Source organism: Coffea eugenioides, chromosome 6, assembly GCF_003713205.1.
Source record: "Coffea eugenioides isolate CCC68of chromosome 6, Ceug_1.0, whole genome shotgun sequence".
Lineage (NCBI taxonomy): Eukaryota > Viridiplantae > Streptophyta > Magnoliopsida > Gentianales > Rubiaceae > Coffea > Coffea eugenioides.
The window spans coordinates 2,840,290-2,861,507 of NC_040040.1; the positions used below are offsets into that span (position 1 = coordinate 2,840,290).

Sequence of the window (21,218 nt, forward strand, 5' to 3'; positions counted from 1 at the left end):
CTACCCCATTTAATGAGAGTTGATTCTTTTTTTACCATCAATTCAAGTTCCCATAAAGTTGTACTCTAATTAATGTGAGGGTATTTTAGGAAAATAGCTACCTAAATTCATTGTTCCAACAAAGTTAACTACTTTTTCTTAAACTGTGTGAAAAAAAAAAACAGAACTATCAAAGTTGGACGGAGGGAGTACAACTTATCAACATAAGTAGATAACGTCCCAACAGAATTCAGCCAAAACTTTCGTCGTCCTCTCACGTGCCCGGCACGTGGATTAGAAGCATTCAGTCCTTCGCGCCTTGCGCGTTAGCTTCCCACCTGGCCTCGCTGCCAGTATCCCATGTGCTACTGCTGCATTCTCTCTTCCCGCTGCTTCTCTTTGCAGCTGCTCTCTCTCTCTTTCTTCTGTCATTCTTTTTCCTCTTTTCTCTTTCTCTTCTTTCCACAACAATATGTTGCTCTGTCACTTATCCGCGTGCTCTCCAAACTGGTACAAAGCTTTGTTGCGGTGTGGTATTCCGTTCTGCCAATTCTAGGACTTCTGGTACAAAGCTCATTCTACACCAAACCACATTGTCTCCCTCACCTCTATAAGCTCCTTCTACACCTAACATCACAAGTTCTCCTTCTCCCATCAGCTCTGGGATTCTAGGACTTCGAATCCCACCGCAAGATCCTCGCCGTCATCGGCATTTGCCCTTCCTCCCTAGATCTCAGCCCCCTCGCCCTTCATCTCCTCATACTCTCTTCGTTCTCTCTTCCTCTGCCACTATATCGTCTCCCTGTCCTCTATCAACTCGTCCTACACCCACCATCACAAGTTTCCCTTCTCCCACCAGCCCTGAGATTCCTCCTCCGCCTCTCTCAATTTCAGGTTCATCGTTGCCCTTCCCAGGATCTCCACTCCCTCGCCTTCATTTTTATTTTTAAATTTTTGCTCCTCTTTTTTTTTTGTTTTTGCAGGTGAAATATCAATATCAAGCAGTATTTCGATATTATTGGTTTTTTTTATTCTTTTTTTATTTCACTGTCTATATGCGAAGATGTCTTTGCTTTTTTGTGATGTTGTATCTTGAAATTCTAGGGCTTAATAGCTGGTCATTTAGTGGTTTTTTGGTATCTTGGCTGGTTGTATTTTTTTTTATTTTTCAAGGGATTTTTCTTTTCTCTTCTCTTCTTGTTTCTCTGCATCTAAATATGCCTTTGTTTTTTTGTGATGTTTTGGTTTGGTGTTTCAAAATATCTTCAAATTCTAGGGTATGAAGAACTGGTGATTTAGTGATTTTCCCCCTTGGCTGGTTGTATTTTTTGCTTATTCAGAGGATTTTTTTGAAAAACTGGTGGTTTGGTGTTTCTTTTCCACCCCTTTTGCTTCAAGTTTATTCCTCTTCTTCGTTTGCAAGGGACTATGAGTCTGAGTGTTGATAAACATTTTAGTTTCCCTTACGTTATAACTCTGCATGTGTGGTTTTTTTTTTTTAATTTTATTGGGGCTGTACTAGCCATTTCTGAAAGTATGACACAACGTGCTAATATTTTGGCTTCAATTGGATTTCTGTTATTCGCATGCCTGTGAGTTCATTGTAAGAAGATTTTGTTTGAGTCGATATCCTCTGCTCGTGATATTGCATATTTGAATAAGAAAGTAGGGTGTCTTCATTAGGGTGCTCCTGTTAAATTACAACTTAGAATCTTTCATGGGTCCGTATATGATCTATCAATGATGAAAACAGCATTGCCTGTGGCATGAGCCATAGAGTATGTACAAATTGCAAGTTTGTTGTCTCTAATAGTGATCACATTCAAATAGTTGAATGCTGGGTAGTTAGAAAGTCTTTTTAATAATGCTGTGCAATTGCACTACTAAGACTATGGAAGTTTATGTACTCTTTAAGTATGCGCCTTCAAAATGCTTAACGTGACCTATTTTCAGGATTAACAAAGATATGACCCACGAAACCTGAAGCCCTCAGAAGTCATTTAATTGAGGTTGGTTTTGTTTCATTTTCTTCTCTTTTTTTAAATCTTAGTTCTTTTTTGGACCTTCCTTTCCCTACCTGTAAAGTATCTCAAGTTTTATTTGCTTTTTGGATGGATGCATGCTTAAGTTGTCACTTAGGATTCAGTCCAATGGAGTTGTTTCAACTCTTTTTGCAGACTGATATGCATGTTAGAGACAAAATACTATTGTTGTTTGACTCTTGGCAAGTGGCCCTGGAGGAAAATATTCCCAGTATTACTGGGGGTATGAGGACTTAAGGATAAGTCAAATTTTGCATTACAGCTGACTGTTTGCTTAGGAATCTATGGGCTTATATGTTGGTTTATAAAGCTTCTATTATTGCTTGATTCCATTAGCCTTTGAATGCTTTTATTATCTGAATTTTATTTTGGTGATAGCTATTTTATATGCTGAATTGTGTTGCTTCAGTTTTGTCATATTTCCTTCAGAATTTTTTCTAATACACCCTCAACTCAAAAATAATAGAATTTATTAAAGATAAACTGGATTTGTGGGATAACAATTTATTAAATTAAGAAAGAGCAAGTTGTATAGTTTATGTATAAAGGACAATTAAAAAAAATAAAAAAGAGAAAACAATGTAAGCATGATGTTACATTGTAGACTATAGCAGGCCTTGAAGGCACTCTAATGAAGCTGACAAATGACTTCTTTTCAGCAATACCGCATTAATTGCATAATGTTCTATGAATGCTGTTTATTGCCTAACTTGGCATAAGCCACTTTGCAGCCACGTTGATTATTACATGTTATCTGTGATTCTGCATGTATTAGTGTTCGAGTGTGGGCTTTCCCAAGTGTTCATTAGATACTGCTCCTATATTTACACTGCCTATGATGCATCCAACACCATGACATCAACAGCCTGGTTATGGAATGCCAAGTAATTCCTCTACTAGGCTTGATGCAGCCATGGCTGCAGAAATGGAAAATTTAAGGTTAATATTACCTTTGAAATTTTTACACAATATTCCTAAATCTTGTGTTCTATATCTGATACGTTTTACTTTATCTTTTTTGGTTAGCTTATAGTTTGACTTTGGATTATTTTTGTGGTTATAGTTTGTCAAGCATAGAGTCTATGTGCGATGTTCTGGATCTCTTAGCTGACATGCTTCAAGTTGTCAATCCAAGTGATTGCTCGGTAGAAACTCTTGATTCTGTTCATGGTTCCAAAATTTTCTAAAAATTTCCTCACATTTACTTCTCTGTAGCCTGTAAAAGATGAAGTTATAGTTATCTTGTTGAGCAATGTCATTCCAACTAGAAGAAATTGATGCAGATGTTGACTATTACAGGGTCTCTCTCTCTCTCTCTCTCTCTCTACATTTCAATGGATCACTTGTTTATACATTGCTTTGATACTAAAAGTTCAAGCATGCTTGTTGGTATGCAGGTTAGATCGTGTCGTACTGAAAATATAGGAGAAATATTTGCCTTGAAGAAATTAAGGAAGTCAGATATGCTCAGGCAGGGACAGGTGAGACCTTGCTAATTTAAAACACAGTAAACATATTTGGTTGTTTTCCTTCTAGATTTTATGGTATCTACCTCATAATTGCAGCTGGGTTAATATTAGGAGTTATTAAGATTTTAAGAGCCACGTTCATGACTCTTAATTGTGAAAGAAAATTATCCAAACATAAATGCAAAAGCCAAGGTTATAAGAAGAGAATAGTAGTTACAAAATTGATATAGTAATAGGGAAAATTTATGTATTTGATTGGCCAAATGAAAATTCTGAATGCAATAGCTATATGCATGGAAGAAGGGAAAAAGATGATAAAATTCTTGACTTCCATATTCTAAAAATGTATACCAAGCATGAGTACCTGTGTCCTTGCTAATTTTTTCACTCCATTCCAGGTTGAGCATGTTCGCTTTGAGAGGAATTTGCTTGTAGAGGTTGACAGTCAGTGTATAGTGAAACTTTTTTATTCTTTCCAAGATTCAAATTTTTTGTACCTTATCATGGAATATTTAGCTGGTGTGGACATCATGACCTTGCTGATGAGAGAGGATATTCTTTCTGAAGATGTTGCCAGATTCTACATTGCTGAAAGTATTCTTGTTATACATTCGATTCATTAACATAATTATGTACATAGGTACCAATACATGTGATTGCAGTGAACTACCTTGTGTATTGGAGAGTATTCCTTCTCTCCAATTTCATACTACCTTGTGTATTGGAGAGTGTAGCGTCTCTTTTTGAATATGTGGGTACACATGACTATTCCTCAAATCAATTTTGAAACAAATACTTGGACTGCATAGGTAGTGCCCTTTCCTCAGACTTCAAGTGCCAAACTGTCTATATGTTAACTGTTTAAGGTCTGATGGCGTCCAAATTAAGTGGAATTTTTCTTAATTACTTGTGAGTTTTATAGCATGACTTGATGTATCATGCCCAGTAGCTTCACCATAATTGAAGTCCTTTTCTACTTTTTGCTTAATTTGGTATTACAAAGGTATTATTGATGCTACAATGAGTTGAAAATATTTTGATGCTCATATTTAAACTCTGGAGTTACGGATTTGTGTTGAATATCTTAACGTAGTTGAGACATGCTTGAAAATGAACTTATTTTTGGTCTTATTTAGATTTCTGTGCATAATACACGTCTGCAATTTGATATTTACTTGAAACACTAATTCGTTTGGGGATATAAAACGAAACAACCTAATATTTGATAAAAATGGTCATCTGACGCTTTCCGGCTTTGGCTTGTGTAAGCCCCTGCATAACAAATATTCTTCAATCCTTTTGGAAGATGAGGACTTCTCAGTTCAGGAGTCTCCAAGTGAGCATTATGGCGACTCAGAAAGTAGTAGAGCTCATTGGTTAATGCCAAAAGAACAGTTACAACAATAGATGTGTAACTACCGAGCCTTGGTTTTCAAATGGACACTTATCTTCTAAACAGGACTAAGAGAACTAAAAATCAATTCATTTTTTATTCATGTATAGAAATAAAGGGCACATGTTCTTAGAACTCTTAATCGATTTCTAATTTCTTATCTCCATGCATTGTTGATGGTAATGCACGGCAATGAGAAAAGCATGGAAAGCTGAGATTACCTTGAAAAGAAAAGAGGAAATTAGTGTGCTTTTTTTGTTTTGTAATAATTTTGCTTTCTTTGAGCGTATTATTAATTAAAAATCAGAACCATATTTCGTTTACTAGGATAACTCGGCTAATCTAAATTTTGTCTCTGTTGTCTTGCAACTACTATCAAATTCTTGGTAAAATTGTAACTTGGTAATCTGAAGTTTCAAATTAATATATACAAATGAAGAGCTTAAAATGTGGATAAAAAGATAAATTGGTTCAAAGAGGAAATAGAAAACAAATGTGTCTTTGTTTTGTAATACTTTCGCTTCGTCTAGGCATATTAATTAAGCATATTAATTAAAATGAAAAGCGATATTTTTTATTTCTTTGTCTTTTTCTTTTGTTGATACATTTTAATTCTTAATTTAAAAAAAATGCTAAATAAGGTAGATTCTGGTTTATATCATTTGCTATGGTATCTATCTTTTTTTGCGATTTCTTCTGTAAATGGTTTCCACATCCAAAACAAATTATTGAACAGGTTTAATTCCATAGACTACATGTTTCATGATCCATCCCTTTTGAATTTTACTAATAATCAGTATATTTTTTCTGCATAAATTATTATTTTTATTACTTCATATATTTTGCTTTTTGCTTTATGCAAAACTGGGCTGGGCATTTTATATTTCCATCGCGCGAAGCGCGTCTATGCCTCCTAGTAAAAATTAAAAAATACCAAATGCTATCACACTTTCTTCGTCGATGTTACCAAGCGCTTATCAAAAGCGAAAATATAAGGCTTCAACTTTGACCCCACGTTTCTGAAGTGCCCCCAATGGATCAAAGAACGATCAACGCCGAAATTAAGCATCGGGCATTCAAGGAAATTGGTCCTACCAAAATGGAGTTGGGGCAAGGACGGTTGTATACTTGTATTGTATGTAGCAATCATTCGAAAAGGTTGATTACTATTATTTGGCAGAAGAAAATGTAAGGATCATATCACATCTTCTTGTACATCAATTTTTAATACCGTATTTAGGATTCATAAAATTTTATTTTATATTTATAAGTTATTAAAAATAAGCTACATCACGTGAAAATGAAACAAAACTGGCCCATCCGACAAAAATAACCTTCGGATGCGGATTTACAGAAGCTGAAAGACTGGGCCACAAGACCCACTATGGGCTACTCACATGAAAAAGAAATAGCATAAGAGGATCAAGTCCCCTTCTTGGGCTACCCCTTGAAGTTCTAAATTCACGTAATGCAACGCCGGCTTTCACTGGTCACCGCGAACAACAGGCTAACATACTATAGCTTGTGGACAACCAAGTACAGTCTGTGTAATTGATAGGTTACGAGGTTAAATTATCTGAGGAGTGTAAATAAAAAAATACTATTGATCTAATTTTTTTTTTTTTAAGAATAGAAAAGATTATTAAAAAAAAAATACTGCCAACAAGGGAACCGATCGGAGGCTCTTTAATCATACACAGAGCCTGAAAACTGGTATCTTGTTGCCCTCAAGACTTTTTATAACTGGTAACGGCAGTAGTTACACGAGTACGAAGTTTGTGGCTTTTTTCTTATCTTGAATCCCAAAAAATAAAAGTTATATTAAAACTCACACATAACTATAAGAACTAGTTCATATCTTATGTACCAAACTCATAAAAGTAAATTTTATATACATTGACAGTATATGCACTATCACCATTTGATTCATGATATGCATGCAAAAGTTGAATTTCAAGTTTAAATTTTGTATAGTTATCATTCATTCAACGCTGATAATATATACATTGTTACTGTTAGCGTAGAAAGATTAATACAACTCTTAAACCCTCTCATTTCTTCCCTTGCAAGTCAAGAGTATTCTCTTGAGCTTAAAAAATTTTTTTTTGTTCTTAACGTTCACACATCACTATAAAAAAAAAACAGTTCACATCGTGTACAGCTTTAAGTTTCCTCGTTTTCACATTCAGTTTCAACTGTAACTCATGACCGTATTCATGGGCTGGACTTGTTTGTCGTTAGTCGCTGGATTGAGATTAGTATACTCTCTTTCTAGAAGCCTACCTTAACAGAATCTCGTTTACCGGAGCAGCTGCCTTCCTAGGTGTTCCACATGCTTAAACACCAATGATCTCAAAATTAAGGTACCGTTTGATAATTCAGTCCTACACTAAACTTAAATTCAATGTATTCAATTCTTAACATGTTCAAACATATTTGATAATAAAAAATTAAATATCTGATGAGTCGCACTAAATTTTTTATGCAGAATTTGCTTCAAATAAAAGTGATAAGTCATTTATTATCACTTAATTTGATATACACTTAAATGTATCAGATTTAGTATTTAACAATTTAATGAGTTAATAGACTCAAATTTCAGTTTTTAAAATTTAATTTTATTACATATAATCAACTTGGGGAGATGGTATTAAATCTTTAATCTAAGATTTCGTTGGTTGGTAAATGCCTAATTGATATTTGGTTTAGCTAAAAAGAAGAGAGGTCTGGAGCTCTCGAGTTTCAACATTGCGTCCCCAAATTGGGTGCCGGGAGGACATTAATATCACTCCCAACTAATCCAACCAAGTTCATCAAAGGAGAAAGACTTGTTTGCGAATTTTAGGGTATTTTATTTGTATATTAACTATGAATTAATATTATATATATTTTTATCATTGAATGTATGATACATAATTCGAATTTGAATTTGAAATCTAAATTTTACATATGTATCGGATATTTAATCGTGATAGTGTACACACTCGTTAACAATATGCTGTCAAAATAGGATCCATGGACCATGAGTCGAAATCACGAGCGGTAAAGGCAGACAAGAAGATGTTGAAAATGAAAATTGAGATTTTGTACACCAGTTCTAACTACTGCAATTTCCATGGAAGGCGCTGAAGATTGGAGCAAGCCCCAGTCCATGTAGTTGAAAATGAAAACTGAGATTTTTTACACCAGTTCTAACTTCTAACTACTGCAATTTCCATGGAAGGCACTGAAGATCGGAGCAAGCCCCAGTCCATGTAGTTGCACAATGTTCCCCATCTGAAGCTGCTGCACCATCACAACACTTGCAAACAACTCCAAGGCTAGCGAAAATCTTTGAGTATCCTGCAAAATTAGGATCAGCACAACTTAAGTTCATTGATCATGATACTCGAATCTTTTCAAGTTAAAATGAGAAGAAGGGGGAGAGACTAGAGAGAGAGAGAGAGATTCGGTGGCCATCAGTTCTTACTCTGTTGAGGTAAAAAGGGGAGTGGCCTGCTGGCTCCTGCACTGCTAAATTTCTCGTCCTGCCATCCGAAACTTACTAAAAACAGCATCAGTAACAAAGAAGCCGCCGGCTTAAGCAACCACCCCATATGTGTCCAGTCGATCTTCTGCTGATTTAGTTGGATGGAAATGCTTGGAGTAGAAGATTGATTGTAAGCAGAGTCGCAGACTATCTGGCCGGAGATGGAGGTGACTCTATACGAGTATAGTGATTGATATTCCCGAGGCTGTGGGGGTGGAGGGGCAGTAGTTTGATTCTAATATATACAGAACCCAAAAGAATTAGAATTATCATTTACTACTTATTACGGATGGGAAGAAATCGTTATTAACATAATAAAGGGGTCGTTGTCGTGTCTAGAAGGTTGGATTCTTCTGTTTGTAGTTTGTACCAGGAGCACGTAACCAGTGTGGGCTTCTAGAAAGAAATGTAGGCGTGGAGGCCGCTGTCACGCGTTTCTCAGACTTATTTCGTCCTTTTGTGGCGTCGGTCCCCAAGACTTGTTTCTTTGCACTTCCAGTTCCAGCTTTAGCACAGGGTAGGATTCTGTAGCAATTTAATATCAACCCATTACGCGGAAATTGGGTAGCTCTTTCGCGTTATATCTACGTTTGCGTTTCTCCCAGGCTCTTAGTCTATAGAGCTGTCCATCAAATGTAAAGTAACGAATTAGAGATTTGCCGGCTTAAGGTGTAGTGCTAATTTCCTCCCAGTATGTATGCGCCATACTGGTCCACATTTCTGTGTTTTCTCTGTTTTGTCTAAAGGTAGTATGCCTTTTTATAAAAGTCAGCAGAGCTCTTGTTTTGGCAAGCTAGCTCTTATGGACAATTTTCTGTAGATTTGGAGGGGAGCAGGAAAGAGAGTGCCTAAACAAATTTTCCCGGTAGGGAGATGTGAAAAAGTATAAAAATTGTTGGATTAATTGGAAGACTTTAGAAGCCGTGTCAAAAAATGAGAGAGATGACAAGAGACAATGGAATCCTTGTTTGGATAGCTATTTTCGTCGAAAAATTGCGTCATTTTCCGTGATCACATTTTCCTATTACATTTTTTTTCTCACATACATCAAATTGCTACAGTAATTTTTCTACAAAAAATCCTAAAAAATGCAATCCAAACACAACCATAAGTGTGTTTGGATTGTAAATTATTTGAGATATTTTTACTGTAGCACTTTTTGTGATGTGATGTATATGAAATAAAAAGATAATTAGAAAGATAAAAAGGTGTATTGAAAATTATAATAATTATATAAGCAAATATATTTGGACAAATAATCTCCTGTCCAAACACACTATTAGTTTGAAAAAATTACTGTAGTTGTGTATTTTTTTATTATTTTTTTATAAATAAAAAATTTTAAATTCAAAACTTACTTGCGTACTTTGTACGGTGTTCGTCTTCAGTAAATCTTCAGCCTTGCCTTGGCTCATTTCCCCCAACAAGTCCACCATAACTAGGGATGGCAACGGGGCGGGGTTGGGGCGGGGGACCCCTCCCCCGTCCCCCGCCCCGTTGCCTATTAGTTCCCCCCGTCCCCCGCCCCGTCCCCCGCCTCCCGCTCCCCCCGCCCCGCCCCGCCCCGCCCCGCTTCCCCCGCGGGGGCACCCGCGGGGTTAATAAAATTTATATATAATAAGGGTAACAACTCTTGAGATTGCTGCATAGGGAGATTAATCTAAAGAATAAAAAAAAATTCTCCTATCAAGTTTGGGACTCAATTTGACCACAAAACTAAAATCACTACTCAGGCGAACTGAAATGAACCTCCTATCTGGTTGGTGGCATCTGGAGGATTAATTGAAACCCAAAGAAGAGATATGATTATGGCTACGAGTCCTGACCAAACAAAAACAATAGTAGGCGTCCTTCCTCTTCTGCCCATGAGCCCCTTGGCAAAAGGGTACAGATGTGCTAGAACCCAGAAACTGAAGAAAACTCCCCCTAACAGGCGGCTCCATTGAGGTATAACACTATATATTGTCCGGCTAATTCCAACTGCTATTGCAATGAAGTTGACCATCATAATCGTTATCGGCGGAATCATGAGAGACGTCCACTTAACAATGTAGAGATCTGCAAACTCATCCTCCTCGTCATCACCAGCTGACTTTGAAGTTAAAGTGAAGGAAATTTCATATCCGGCAATCACTTTTAGTAGTCCCTGGAGCACGGCAGCCAAGTGGGCACTAGTCCCTCCAATCAACCAAAATTGTTCATTCCTCCACCAGTCCTGTAACTCAATGCCCGACCATTTAATCTCTAAAATAGCTAGCATGGAGAGTGTGAGAGTAATCTCAAGAGTTGTAACTAATTAACTTACATATAATATAAAGTCATTTTTATATATATATATATATATATATATTTTTTTTTTTTTTTTTTTGCGGGTGGCGGGGCGGGGGATATCCCCCGCCCCCCGCCCCGTTTCTAAGCGGGGGGAAAAAATTCCCCCCCGCCCCCGCCCCACCCCCCGCCCCACCCCCGCCCCGTGAGCCCCCCGCGGGGCGGGCACCCGCGGGCACCCGCCCCCATTGCCATCCCTAACCATAACGCTCATATCCTTTCATAAAGAGTGCCACTAACTGACCTACCCACAAGTTATTACCGCCGCCTCCCCTCGACCCACGAGATACGAAAGTGCTCCCTCCGTCCCACTTTGATAGCCCTGTATTCCTTTTTCATTTGTCCCAAATTGTAGTCCACTTTCCAATTGAAGAATGTAATTGTATTTTAATTTTTCTAAAATACCCTTATTTAATGTAAATAGTTGTTACTATAAACCTACCCCATTTAATGAGAATTGATTCTTTTTTTACCATCAATTCAAGTTCCCATAAAGTTGTACCGTATTTAATGTGAGGATATTTTAGAAAAATAACAATCTAAATTTACTTTTCTAACAAAATTAACTACTTTTTTTTTAAACTGTGTGAAAAAAGAAACAGGACTATCAAAGTAGGACGGAAGGAGTACAAGTTATGCTACTTCAGCACAAAACACCTAGATACCTAGTTATGTTTCCTAGTTATGTTTCCTGGTAGGATTCAAGAGTGAAGAAGGGGACACGGAAAGACGTCAGTGCAAATCCTGTGCAGTAGAGCTCCTGAATGCTTGCTCCATTCTACAAGAGGATGTCTTTTAACTCTCGCGCAAAAGATCATTTCTTCTTTTTTTTTTCAGCAAGCATATGGGGGGTTCTTTTTTTTTTTTTCCTTTTTTTTTTGGGGGTGGGGGCGGGGGGGGGGGGGGGGAGAGGTGGAGATTTGTAGTGCTGTTCAGCCCTAGATTGACTAAAAACTGTAGTGAAATTTACAACTCAACAATCCTGGATTGAACAAATTTACAGCTAAACAGTCACAATAACGTCTGAGATTTTATGTAAAGACAAGCGGGCAAAAATGAAGAAAAACAACTTCGACTCAGTCCAAATCTTATATAATATCAGAGCCATCCCCAAAGTGCTCCAAGTCTGGATGAGTCCCACCCCCAGGTCGTCTTGGATGCCTGCATATAGTCACAAATAAAAAACCAACATGTAAAAGCTACAAACCCACAACAAAAAAGGCGAGCAAATGCACAGTAACGCTTACTAAGCATATAAGCAGCTATATTTATCCAGGCTGATACCCCTGTTGGCAAGTAAGATGAGGTGCAAACATGGAAAATACAATATCCCACAAACAACTTTAGAGATTGCGATGCCATATCAGAATCCCTGTTTAGTCCAATCCAAGCACACAACCACAACCTGATGTTAGATATCTAACGCACTTATCCATTCCATTTCCCATTTAAAAAATCTACTGAGCATCCGTTCTTACAAGAAATGGGATATAATAACCCTAGTTAAAAAGAATTTCCCCTATGGGTAAGTTTGAAATAGCAGTGAAAACCCTGATTTGTCAATCCAAAAAGGTCTTTATTAAGTGTCAGCACTACATCGCTGAATTGTAATAGCAATGAGCAAAACATTCCACGAAATGATTATAGGCCAAGTGAATACCAATGTGGGACACACAGTCTATGAAAATTTAAGTTCCATTCAAAGATGCAGATACAATTGCTGATAATGGAAGCTGTGTTCTGCACTCCAAAAACAGTTCCATGAAATAAACACCTTCTTGCTGATGCAGCAAGATTAAAGCACCAAAACAAGCACTTAAGAAAGCCTGACTGGTATTGTGAAAATCTTTTAACAGTAGTATTAAACAGAGATCTACCATTCTCTGCCTCTTAAATTATTAAGAAAGCAGCAGTCTGCATACGTCATGGTAAAACCACCTTGGTTTACCTCCCCATCGACACAACACCGAACAAGGAAACAATAAAGAAAAAACATAAGGAATTCCATTAATTCAACGTGCTATATCAGAATGACCATGTAATTTGGAGAATATTAGTACCTAATAAAGCGATTAGGCTCAAAACCCGGAACACCAGGTGGGCCATATGGATCAAAACGAGCACCAGGAGGGACACCCCTAAATCAATCAACAGATAAAGAAACTCAGCTAGCACCATGTATTTTTAATACATTCAGAGAGAGAGATAGAGAGAGAGCTCACGGTTGTGGTCCTCCAGGGAAATGAGGAGGTTCGTTACCAGAGCCAAACCACCGAGGATCATTTGGTCCTGTATCCACAACTTAATAGGTGTCATGCCAAACAAGTTTAACAACATCATTTAATGAATCAAATCTGAAACAACAGTGGTAAGACAAACCTATAAGCATGCTGCCAGGTCCACCAAAATTGCCCCTTGAGAAAACAAGAACAGATGTCAATGTTTCAAGTTTGAAACCGTTGCTCAAGTAGAAAAAGAATTGCATGCTGTCTACTCATTAAGTTAATGAAAGAAAAAGAATTCAGGTGGGGCAGGATGGGGGAAAGGCAAAGCACCTAGGGTAAACTCCTGCACCAGGACCAGGAAAGAGATCATCGCCCCCACTACCAGGTACTGGAGGAACAATAAAACTGCATACCAACCAAGAACAAGAGACCAAAAAGCATGAGGAGAAAGAAGGAAAAAAAAAGAAACTGAGTCACAACTTCACGAAGTCAATTGTAAAAAAGAGCCAAAGAATAATGTATAAATAAATATTTTTCTTTTCTTTCTAAACCAAAAGTATCAGAAAGTCTCAATATCCTAGCATAAAAATCACAAGTTGTCATTTCCAATAAGGGAACTCATGAATCTATAGCACTATTTAAGGATGCATGTTGCAAATGACAGGTTACATAAATTAATCCAGCAACTTCTTTTCTAGCAACAGCAGAAGTCATAACAACTAATGTCCCCTGCTACTAAAAACTGAAAACAGATGTTTACCTGGTTAAAGGCAAAAGTTCAGAAGATGATCAAAATTTTCACTATTTCTCCAAAAACTAAAACTAGGATTCATTACTATTATGACACGCCATTTCTGTAGATCTGCTAGGACTGAATATAATAAAAGTAAAGAGTTCAAATAATAAAAACAGTCTCTGAATCAGGAGGAGTATAACGCACAGTGTAACTAAAAAGTATACCTTGGATTTGGCGGGTTAAAAATGGAAGGCTCGTCTGGTTCAGAAACTCTTGGGCTAGGTTGGTCAGACTTGGATTCATCTCCCTCTGGAACTCTGCTTTTCGCACTAAAATAATTTGTGTGATTGTTAGAACACATGGAAGCAAAATCAAAAGGTAAAATTCTAAGAAGTGAACTGAAGTGGCAAAAGCAATTGTTAGTTCAAGCTCTCAGGACTTAATCACTATTTCCTAGTGATGAGGGATGAGCCAATAAGTAACTTTATCATAGAGCAAAATATTTGGGGTAACCAATGCTCCAACGGCTGTTTAGGAGACTGGAATTCCAGGGAGTCAAATGAAGCCCCTGGCCGCCCAAAGAAAAATAACAAACAGAAGAAAAAGGCACCTTGAATTATGAGCCGAGGAGCTTGCTGTAGGAGACCGAACAAGTTTGCCCAAAATTTCTTTATCAACATCTCTCACCAGCTTCCCAATATTCTTGAACATTGTAGTATAATTATTTCCTCCATCCTCTGCTACGTAGTCCGGAACACTACGCATCCAATAATTCAAAACCCAATTAATGGTGTTGCCCAAAACAATAAGGAAAAGAAATATCGGCTAATAATCACAAGTTCACAAACCCAAAAATCCCAAAAATTAGACGGGCAAAAAAACGTACTTGATTTCAAGATGGACAGGCTCAGAATCACCTTCCGCCATAGCATCAACAAGCAATTTGTCATTCATAGCTAGACACTTCACCAGAATTTTCTGGGAACCCTTATCGGGATTCGAATAGACGAATGCGTAACTATCATCAAATTCATTCCAATGCTCAATGCCCACTTCCTCTACCCAAAAACAGAAAAACAAGAGTCAATATTCCCACCAGAGAGGGAGAGGGAGAGAGAGAGAGAAGCCCCAAATTGGTCATAAACCAAAAAGTACAGAACAGAAAAAGAAACTAAAAATAGTACCGGTGGAAGTGGACGAAAGAACGTCATCGGAAAAGGCGGGCGGACCGGTAGCGTGAAGAATAAAGCCGGACGCAAGGAAAGAGGCGTGAACGGCGAAAGCTGCCTTGTCGTGAGCGTTACGGAAAGAAGGCCTCGCAGCCCTGATTACTCCCATTACTGATTGTTCGGTCGCACTCCCCATCTTCCTCCCTCCCTCTTCTGGTCTTGCTGCTGCAGTGACTACTGGATCAATCAGTTACAAATGAGTCTGTCGAAAATTGCTGTTCCCAGAAGGAGAACTCCTAGGAAACGTAAAGAAGATGTGTTTAGAATTCCAAAAAAAAACCAAAAAAAAAAAAAAGTTCAGGACAAGGGTTTATAGATAAATAATCAACTTCCGAATCGGGTTGTCGCCGACTTTGCTTGAGCCCCAATATTTCGCACTTTCTATATGCTTACGCCGGGTAACCGACCTTCAAAGGTATCTATATATCTATATGTATTCAGGAAGGGATTTTTAGCAGAAACCCTCTCAATGTCTTCTAAACTCATCATACTTTTTTTTCTAGATTTTTATATTTATTTTAATACATAAAAAAGTAGTGGGTTATAATCCACCTTATCATCAATCAATATTCCCACTATCTCACTATCACCTTATCACCAATCAATATTCCCATTATCCCACTCCCACTATCTTAACTCATATTTTTGTATTTATTTTAATACATAAAAAAGTAGTGGGTTATAACTCACCTTATTACCAATCAATATTCCCACTATCCCACTATCACCTTATCACCAATCAATATTCTCACTATCTCACTCCCACTATCTTAACTCATCCTACAATTACTCTTACAACTAGTGTGAATACCCGTGCTACGCACGGTGCCTACATTATTAAAAAAAATTATAATCTATGGAAGAATTTAAAAATAGTAAAATATTATAATCACGGGCACATGAAAGTATATTTAAAAAAAATAAAACTTTGTAACAATCGTTCAATATATGATAAAAACATCTCCATTGTTTATAAACAATCATTTCGATGAAGGTTGGATCCTGAAAAAAAAATAGAAACCTATATCATAAATTGAACGACATAAGGGTCCAATTAAATATAATTGAATATTTAATTTGATAAGTAAATGAAATACTTACAGACATTTTGCCTTTGATTTGATAATTTTCTACGAAGGTGTGAACATTCTTCACTCCAGTCAACTCTGAGTACGAACGCCAGTATTGGAGGTTTAATTAATTCTGTTGTTTTTTGTGGAGTTCACACTATAAATGAGAATGCACGATTTTTGCATGAATTAATGTGTTGGTCGAACAATGCACCTCCATTTTTCTGACAATTAAAAGCATACATAGTTCAAAATTATCTTTTGTTTTAGACAGTTTGTAAATAATATTGTGTAAAAAAATATACATATAAATAATGTATACCTTTGTTTTTAAATCTTTAAGATAAGAAACATCACAACGAAACATGAATCGTGCATGCCTGTCTTGAAGAGCGAAGTATAGTACCGAAACTTGTAAACAATGGAAACAACAATTATATTATAATATTGAAAATATTAGTAATAATTGAAATTACAATGAAAATGTCAATATTCAAAGAATAAATAGTACCGAAACTTCTATTTTGATACATAAGATTACTGTCCATAAGATTACACCTAAAAAGTATATTAATTTTTAGGTGCCATTGTCTCATATGTTCTCGTAAGCAATGTTTTGCAAGATTCTTAGGTGCCATTGTCTCATATGTTTTTGCAAGAATTATTTTTTGAATCTATTCCCTTTTTTTTTTTTTTTTTTGCTCTTTCTCTCGATCGTCAACATTTTTGTCTTGCACGATTCCAACTTTCACAGCATAATCCAGATTTAAGCAGCCCAAGGACATGTAATGCAGTAAGACACAAAATTTGCCAAAAAAAAAAAAGCCAAAACACAAAAAACGAACCTACCCGCTAGTAGTAATCTCTTAATGTCAACCTTCAGAACATCTTATTTCAAAGAAACGAAGAAACTCCAAAGATCACAACTCATAATTAATAGTACTACTATTTTGCGTGAGCAGAATTAATAGTACTACAGCAATATGCTACCATATTAACAGTTTGGGGGAAAACCTACATAAGTCACATCATGAGCACAACTCATGATATGATCAGTTTTTCAGCCATAATGTGGGACGTAGTATACTTTTGGGAATTACTCATTATCTTTGTCAAATTTAAAGGGCTATAGTGAAGCACTTTAAGCATGATCTTCCACCAAAAACTTCTGCAATAAATGTAAACTGCATTCCTTGTTCAGTATAATGTTTCAGTTAATTCACATTACCTTACTTTTATATTTTTTTCAAAAGAAAAAAAAAAGAATGTTACATTAGTCCCTCGTCAGTTTCCCAAGCTATTTGTCTCTAAGTCTGGATAGTCACTCGAGGTGACTGGAGAAAATATCTTAATCTCTATTTTTGTTCTAAACTTTTAGTGCTTTGTGCGTAGAAATAATAGCATTAATGGGAAGACATTTAGGTAGACATTTAATGAAAAAATAACGTTTTTCCTAATCAAAGCTATGACCATGTTCTGGGACTAATCTGATTAATTACTAATACAATGAGAACTATATGTCTAAATACCTAAACTCACATAAAAGCCATAGTACCATACTTTGTTGATTGAGCCAGCAAGGATTAGTATGGAAACAACAATAATATTACAATATTGAGAATATTATTAATAATTGAAAATTCAATGAAAATATCAATATTAAAAGAATAAATAGTACCGAAACTTCTAATTTGATTGGCGCGGCGTTTGAGTCGGTGTAGTCGAGATTTTATCCATCGTAGTTGATGTGAGATTTCTCTTTCGTCGACGCAAAGTTGTTGGAACTAATTCTTGTGCGGGACCATTGTGGCGTCCTTTTCGTTTTGTTAGCAGATGTTTCCTCCTTTGCAATCTTGCGAGTTTGAAATTCAGGCATTGTTGACATGCCTGTAAACGGCCATGTTCCATTGTGAAGTTAATTTGAGAGGTTCGAGAAGGAAGTTGATTGGAAGGGTTTTAAGAGTAATTCCCAAAAGTAGTACCAAGTATATTGTTGCTTCGTGGTAGTTGGAAAAGATCACGTGCTATCTTCAATTCCGTTGAATTATGGGCTATCTTTATTCTCGTAAATGCTCTTCAACTCACTGGAAAATGGGAATCAGTAGTGGTACTACAACCATCTGACGCACGGGTAAGTGGAAACAGTTTTAATGTAAGTGGAAGTTAAATTTTTGTTTGAGGGAACGTGGGAGTGTTAGAGTTTTAATGTAAGTGGAAGTTAAATTTTTGTTTGAGGGGACGTGGGAGTGTTAGTTGAAGTTAACTCCTTATTTGAGGGAAACGTGGGGATGTAATGTGCCCATGATATTTTTTACAAAATAAGATAAATGTGAAATGCTAGGAAAATAGAGTTGAGAGTGGGAAGGGTTGTGGAGGCTTGTTGCTAAAAATCCCTTCTCAAATTTATATAGATATAGATTACTCCTCACTTAATTAACTTATCGAGTTAATTCCCTCACCCTCTCTCCCAGTTTCTTATTTGTTTTGGGTTCTCTATTGATTTTGTAAATGTATTGATTTTGTTTCTTTTGTGAGCAGTAGTGGAAGATATTATGTGCAGAGACTCCAGCAGAAATCAACCTTCTTGCGGCCGGCTTAATTTTCCAGGTCAGTCCCCTCTGCCTTTTAAGTATGTTTTGCTTTTGCTTTGTTTTTTGTCATGAATGATATTGCATTGATTTTCTGATCATCCATTATTTCTGAAAATTTTTTACAAAATCTTATGAACGGTTGTTTGCTTATTGTTACACTGTAAAGCAAAGATAAAAAGGTATTGCTTGCTTATATAATTGCGGATGGTATAGGTTCATGATTGAGGGTTCTACTATTTCTAACATAAATTGTATATTATAAAAATTTATTTGTTTGTATTACTGAAATTTTTTTAATTATTTTTTATTGCACATTTATCACATAAAATAGGTGTTACGATAGTTATTTTCATAATTTTATTCCAAAAATGATCGTGCATGAAATAAAAAAAAGATTTTTTGATAATTAAAAAAAATAATTAAAAATGGTTTATAATTGGAGAAAAACAATTCAGATACTACTAATAACTAAGGCACTATACGCCCATTATTAAAATTGGATTAATTTTTAATTTCGTCAGAAATCCTTTTGGCAAAATTGCATTCTAGCCTTTCTTTTCTTTATCAACAATGACAATTACAACTACGTGATTCATCTATCTAGCAACAGCACAATTCAACTCATGGAATAAATAGTTCATTGCTTAAAGTACTTAAACGAAAGGTTAGAGCCAAGTCCTACTTAACACCTGCAAGTAATATATTACAATTAGAAAAAAGAAAATGATTCAAGAGGAGCAAAAAACTCACCAAACCCCTGACATATGTGCAATCGTCAAGGCACTTTTGAGCATTTAAAACTGCATTCCTTAGTTCAGGTAACCACTTCTCTGTAATTGTTTTCATTTGATTACAATGCAATTCTATTAAATTCTATTGATGCTATTTCTATATTAATTATTGTATTTTTTTGGTTAACAGTTCTCATACAATGTATCACTATTTACACATAAAATAAATACATAAACTATTGATTTTTAATTTAATATATATTTTATTTCTAGATCAAAGAAATGAAAAATCTAACTGTCCTCAAGATCGCCAGGCATTCACATCACCAATGATTTTGCGTGATCATGGTAAATATACAGTTTCTTATATCGTCATACTCATCTTACATACACATTTTTTGGCTGCACTATCTTGCTAAATCAACTATAGATACAATACAATACAATTGTATTACAATTGTTCGATTACAATACAATTGTATTACATTCTATTGATGCTATTTATAGACAATTTAGCAATTTTATAGATTAGCAATTTATTTTATTTTATAAATTACCAATTACTACATGTACCAAAATATTTTTATATAGGGATTACTTCATTAACTATGGGTGCTAATAACAATTCAATTGGTGCGTATTTTTCATTTGATTACAACACAATTGTATTAAATTCTATTGATGCTATTCTATATTAACTATTGTATTTTTTTGTTAACAATTCTCATACAATGATAAAAAAAATTCTCATACAACCGAAAAAAGACGGTTCTTGAATGATATATACATTCTATTATATTTCAAACTATTGTTAAATAGATATTATATTTTAATTTTATTGGTAAAATTTTTTCACCTTTATTTGTTCACCATTTTATTTATTTTTTCAATAATGTCAGCACCGTGCATAGTACGGGTATTCCCACTAGTATTGTATCGTATTATATATCCACCTTTAAAAATTATCTTTGTTTGGATAGAGTATTATTCTTAATAATTATTTAGAATAATTATTGTAGTACTTTTTATGGTGTAATGTATATAAAATAAAAAAGTGATTAAAAATATAAAAAGATAGATTTAAAAATGTGTTTATGATGCAAGCGAAATATTTTTTTGAAAAAATTGCCATCCAAATATGAGCATGCATGAAGGAGGCTAAGAAATAACGACTCTGGCCTAGATTTGAATAGACTCAATTTTCAAAAATTTAATAATTCAAATTATCTTATATCATTTCATAAAATGGTGTGATTGCAAGCATGAAAGGAGGCTAAGAAATAACGATGCTGCCTAGATTTGAATATACTCAATTTTTAAAAATTTAATAATTCAAATTATCTTATATCATTTCATAAAAATGGTGTGATGTTCTCCGGGATTAATCTCCATATTTTACCAAGGTGCATGAATTCCTCAGCTATTCTTCAAGCACGTTTTGTCACCTGCTATTTTTTCTTCTCCTTAAATTACAAAAAAAAAATGGGGTTAACGAAAATCAAATTTATCTTTCAGGATTTTTTTTTGGTGGTAGCCAAAAGTACATGCACACGGAAACCGGTGGGAATAGAGAAACATATACAATGAAAACTCAATAATTTATTTGAGAGATTTCGTAATTTGTTAAACTACTTTGAACAAGGTTCTAGAAAAGGGATAATTTAAGGAACTTCCCTTGAGGTTTTTTATAATATCACTTAGAACTTCTAAAGTTTTCAAAATCGTACTTACCTCTATTGAATTTACATTTTTTTTTTGGGTAACATTTTAACCCCTTTGGATTGAAAGCAAGAGAAATAAAACTCTATTTTCAATACTACTCTTATGTTATCTTATTTATGAAACTTACATCAATAATAAAAATTAAAATAAGGTTATAAAGTAAAGCTGAAAATA

General features: G+C 35.4%; 3 protein-coding genes across 6 annotated transcripts; 1 reads left to right on the forward strand and 2 right to left on the reverse strand.

The window, feature by feature from the left end:
- Window positions 1-453: 453 nt before the first annotated feature.
- Window positions 454-4,210, forward strand: LOC113775835 (serine/threonine-protein kinase 38-like). Of its 3 annotated transcripts, XM_027320858.1 has the most exons (6): window positions 454-873; window positions 1,933-1,988; window positions 3,085-3,166; window positions 3,237-3,321; window positions 3,419-3,502; window positions 3,889-4,210. In XM_027320858.1, exons 4-6 carry the CDS (start codon window positions 3,274-3,276, stop codon window positions 4,111-4,113), a joined length of 357 nt encoding a protein of 118 aa, XP_027176659.1. In that variant the 5' UTR covers window positions 454-873; window positions 1,933-1,988; window positions 3,085-3,166; window positions 3,237-3,273; the 3' UTR covers window positions 4,114-4,210. The 3 variants fall into 3 exon arrangements, with proteins under 3 accessions (XP_027176659.1, XP_027176660.1, XP_027176661.1); XM_027320859.1 differs by lacking the exon at window positions 3,085-3,166; XM_027320860.1 differs by having other exon boundaries at window positions 455-873; window positions 3,085-3,321.
- A 3,706-nt stretch (window positions 4,211-7,916) lies between these two features.
- On the reverse strand, window positions 7,917-9,848 carry LOC113772900. The gene is made up of 3 exons (XM_027317402.1): window positions 9,771-9,848; window positions 8,353-8,647; window positions 7,917-8,225 (listed from the first exon to the last, which is right to left on the reverse strand). The coding sequence occupies exons 1-3, from the start codon at window positions 9,846-9,848 to the stop codon at window positions 8,086-8,088; spliced, it is 513 nt and encodes a 170-aa protein (XP_027173203.1). The 3' UTR covers window positions 7,917-8,085.
- A 1,852-nt stretch (window positions 9,849-11,700) lies between these two features.
- On the reverse strand, window positions 11,701-15,297 carry LOC113775135 (probable proteasome inhibitor). 2 transcript variants are annotated; one of them, XM_027319891.1, is made up of 10 exons: window positions 15,260-15,297; window positions 14,886-15,166; window positions 14,588-14,759; window positions 14,312-14,458; window positions 13,926-14,030; window positions 13,296-13,370; window positions 13,120-13,154; window positions 12,963-13,029; window positions 12,801-12,878; window positions 11,701-11,901 (listed from the first exon to the last, which is right to left on the reverse strand). In XM_027319891.1, exons 2-10 carry the CDS (start codon window positions 15,064-15,066, stop codon window positions 11,829-11,831), a joined length of 933 nt encoding a protein of 310 aa, XP_027175692.1. In that variant the 5' UTR covers window positions 15,067-15,166; window positions 15,260-15,297; the 3' UTR covers window positions 11,701-11,828. The 2 variants fall into 2 exon arrangements, with proteins under 2 accessions (XP_027175692.1, XP_027175691.1); XM_027319890.1 differs by lacking the exon at window positions 15,260-15,297 and having other exon boundaries at window positions 14,886-15,222.
- Between the last annotated feature and the right edge of the window lie 5,921 nt (window positions 15,298-21,218).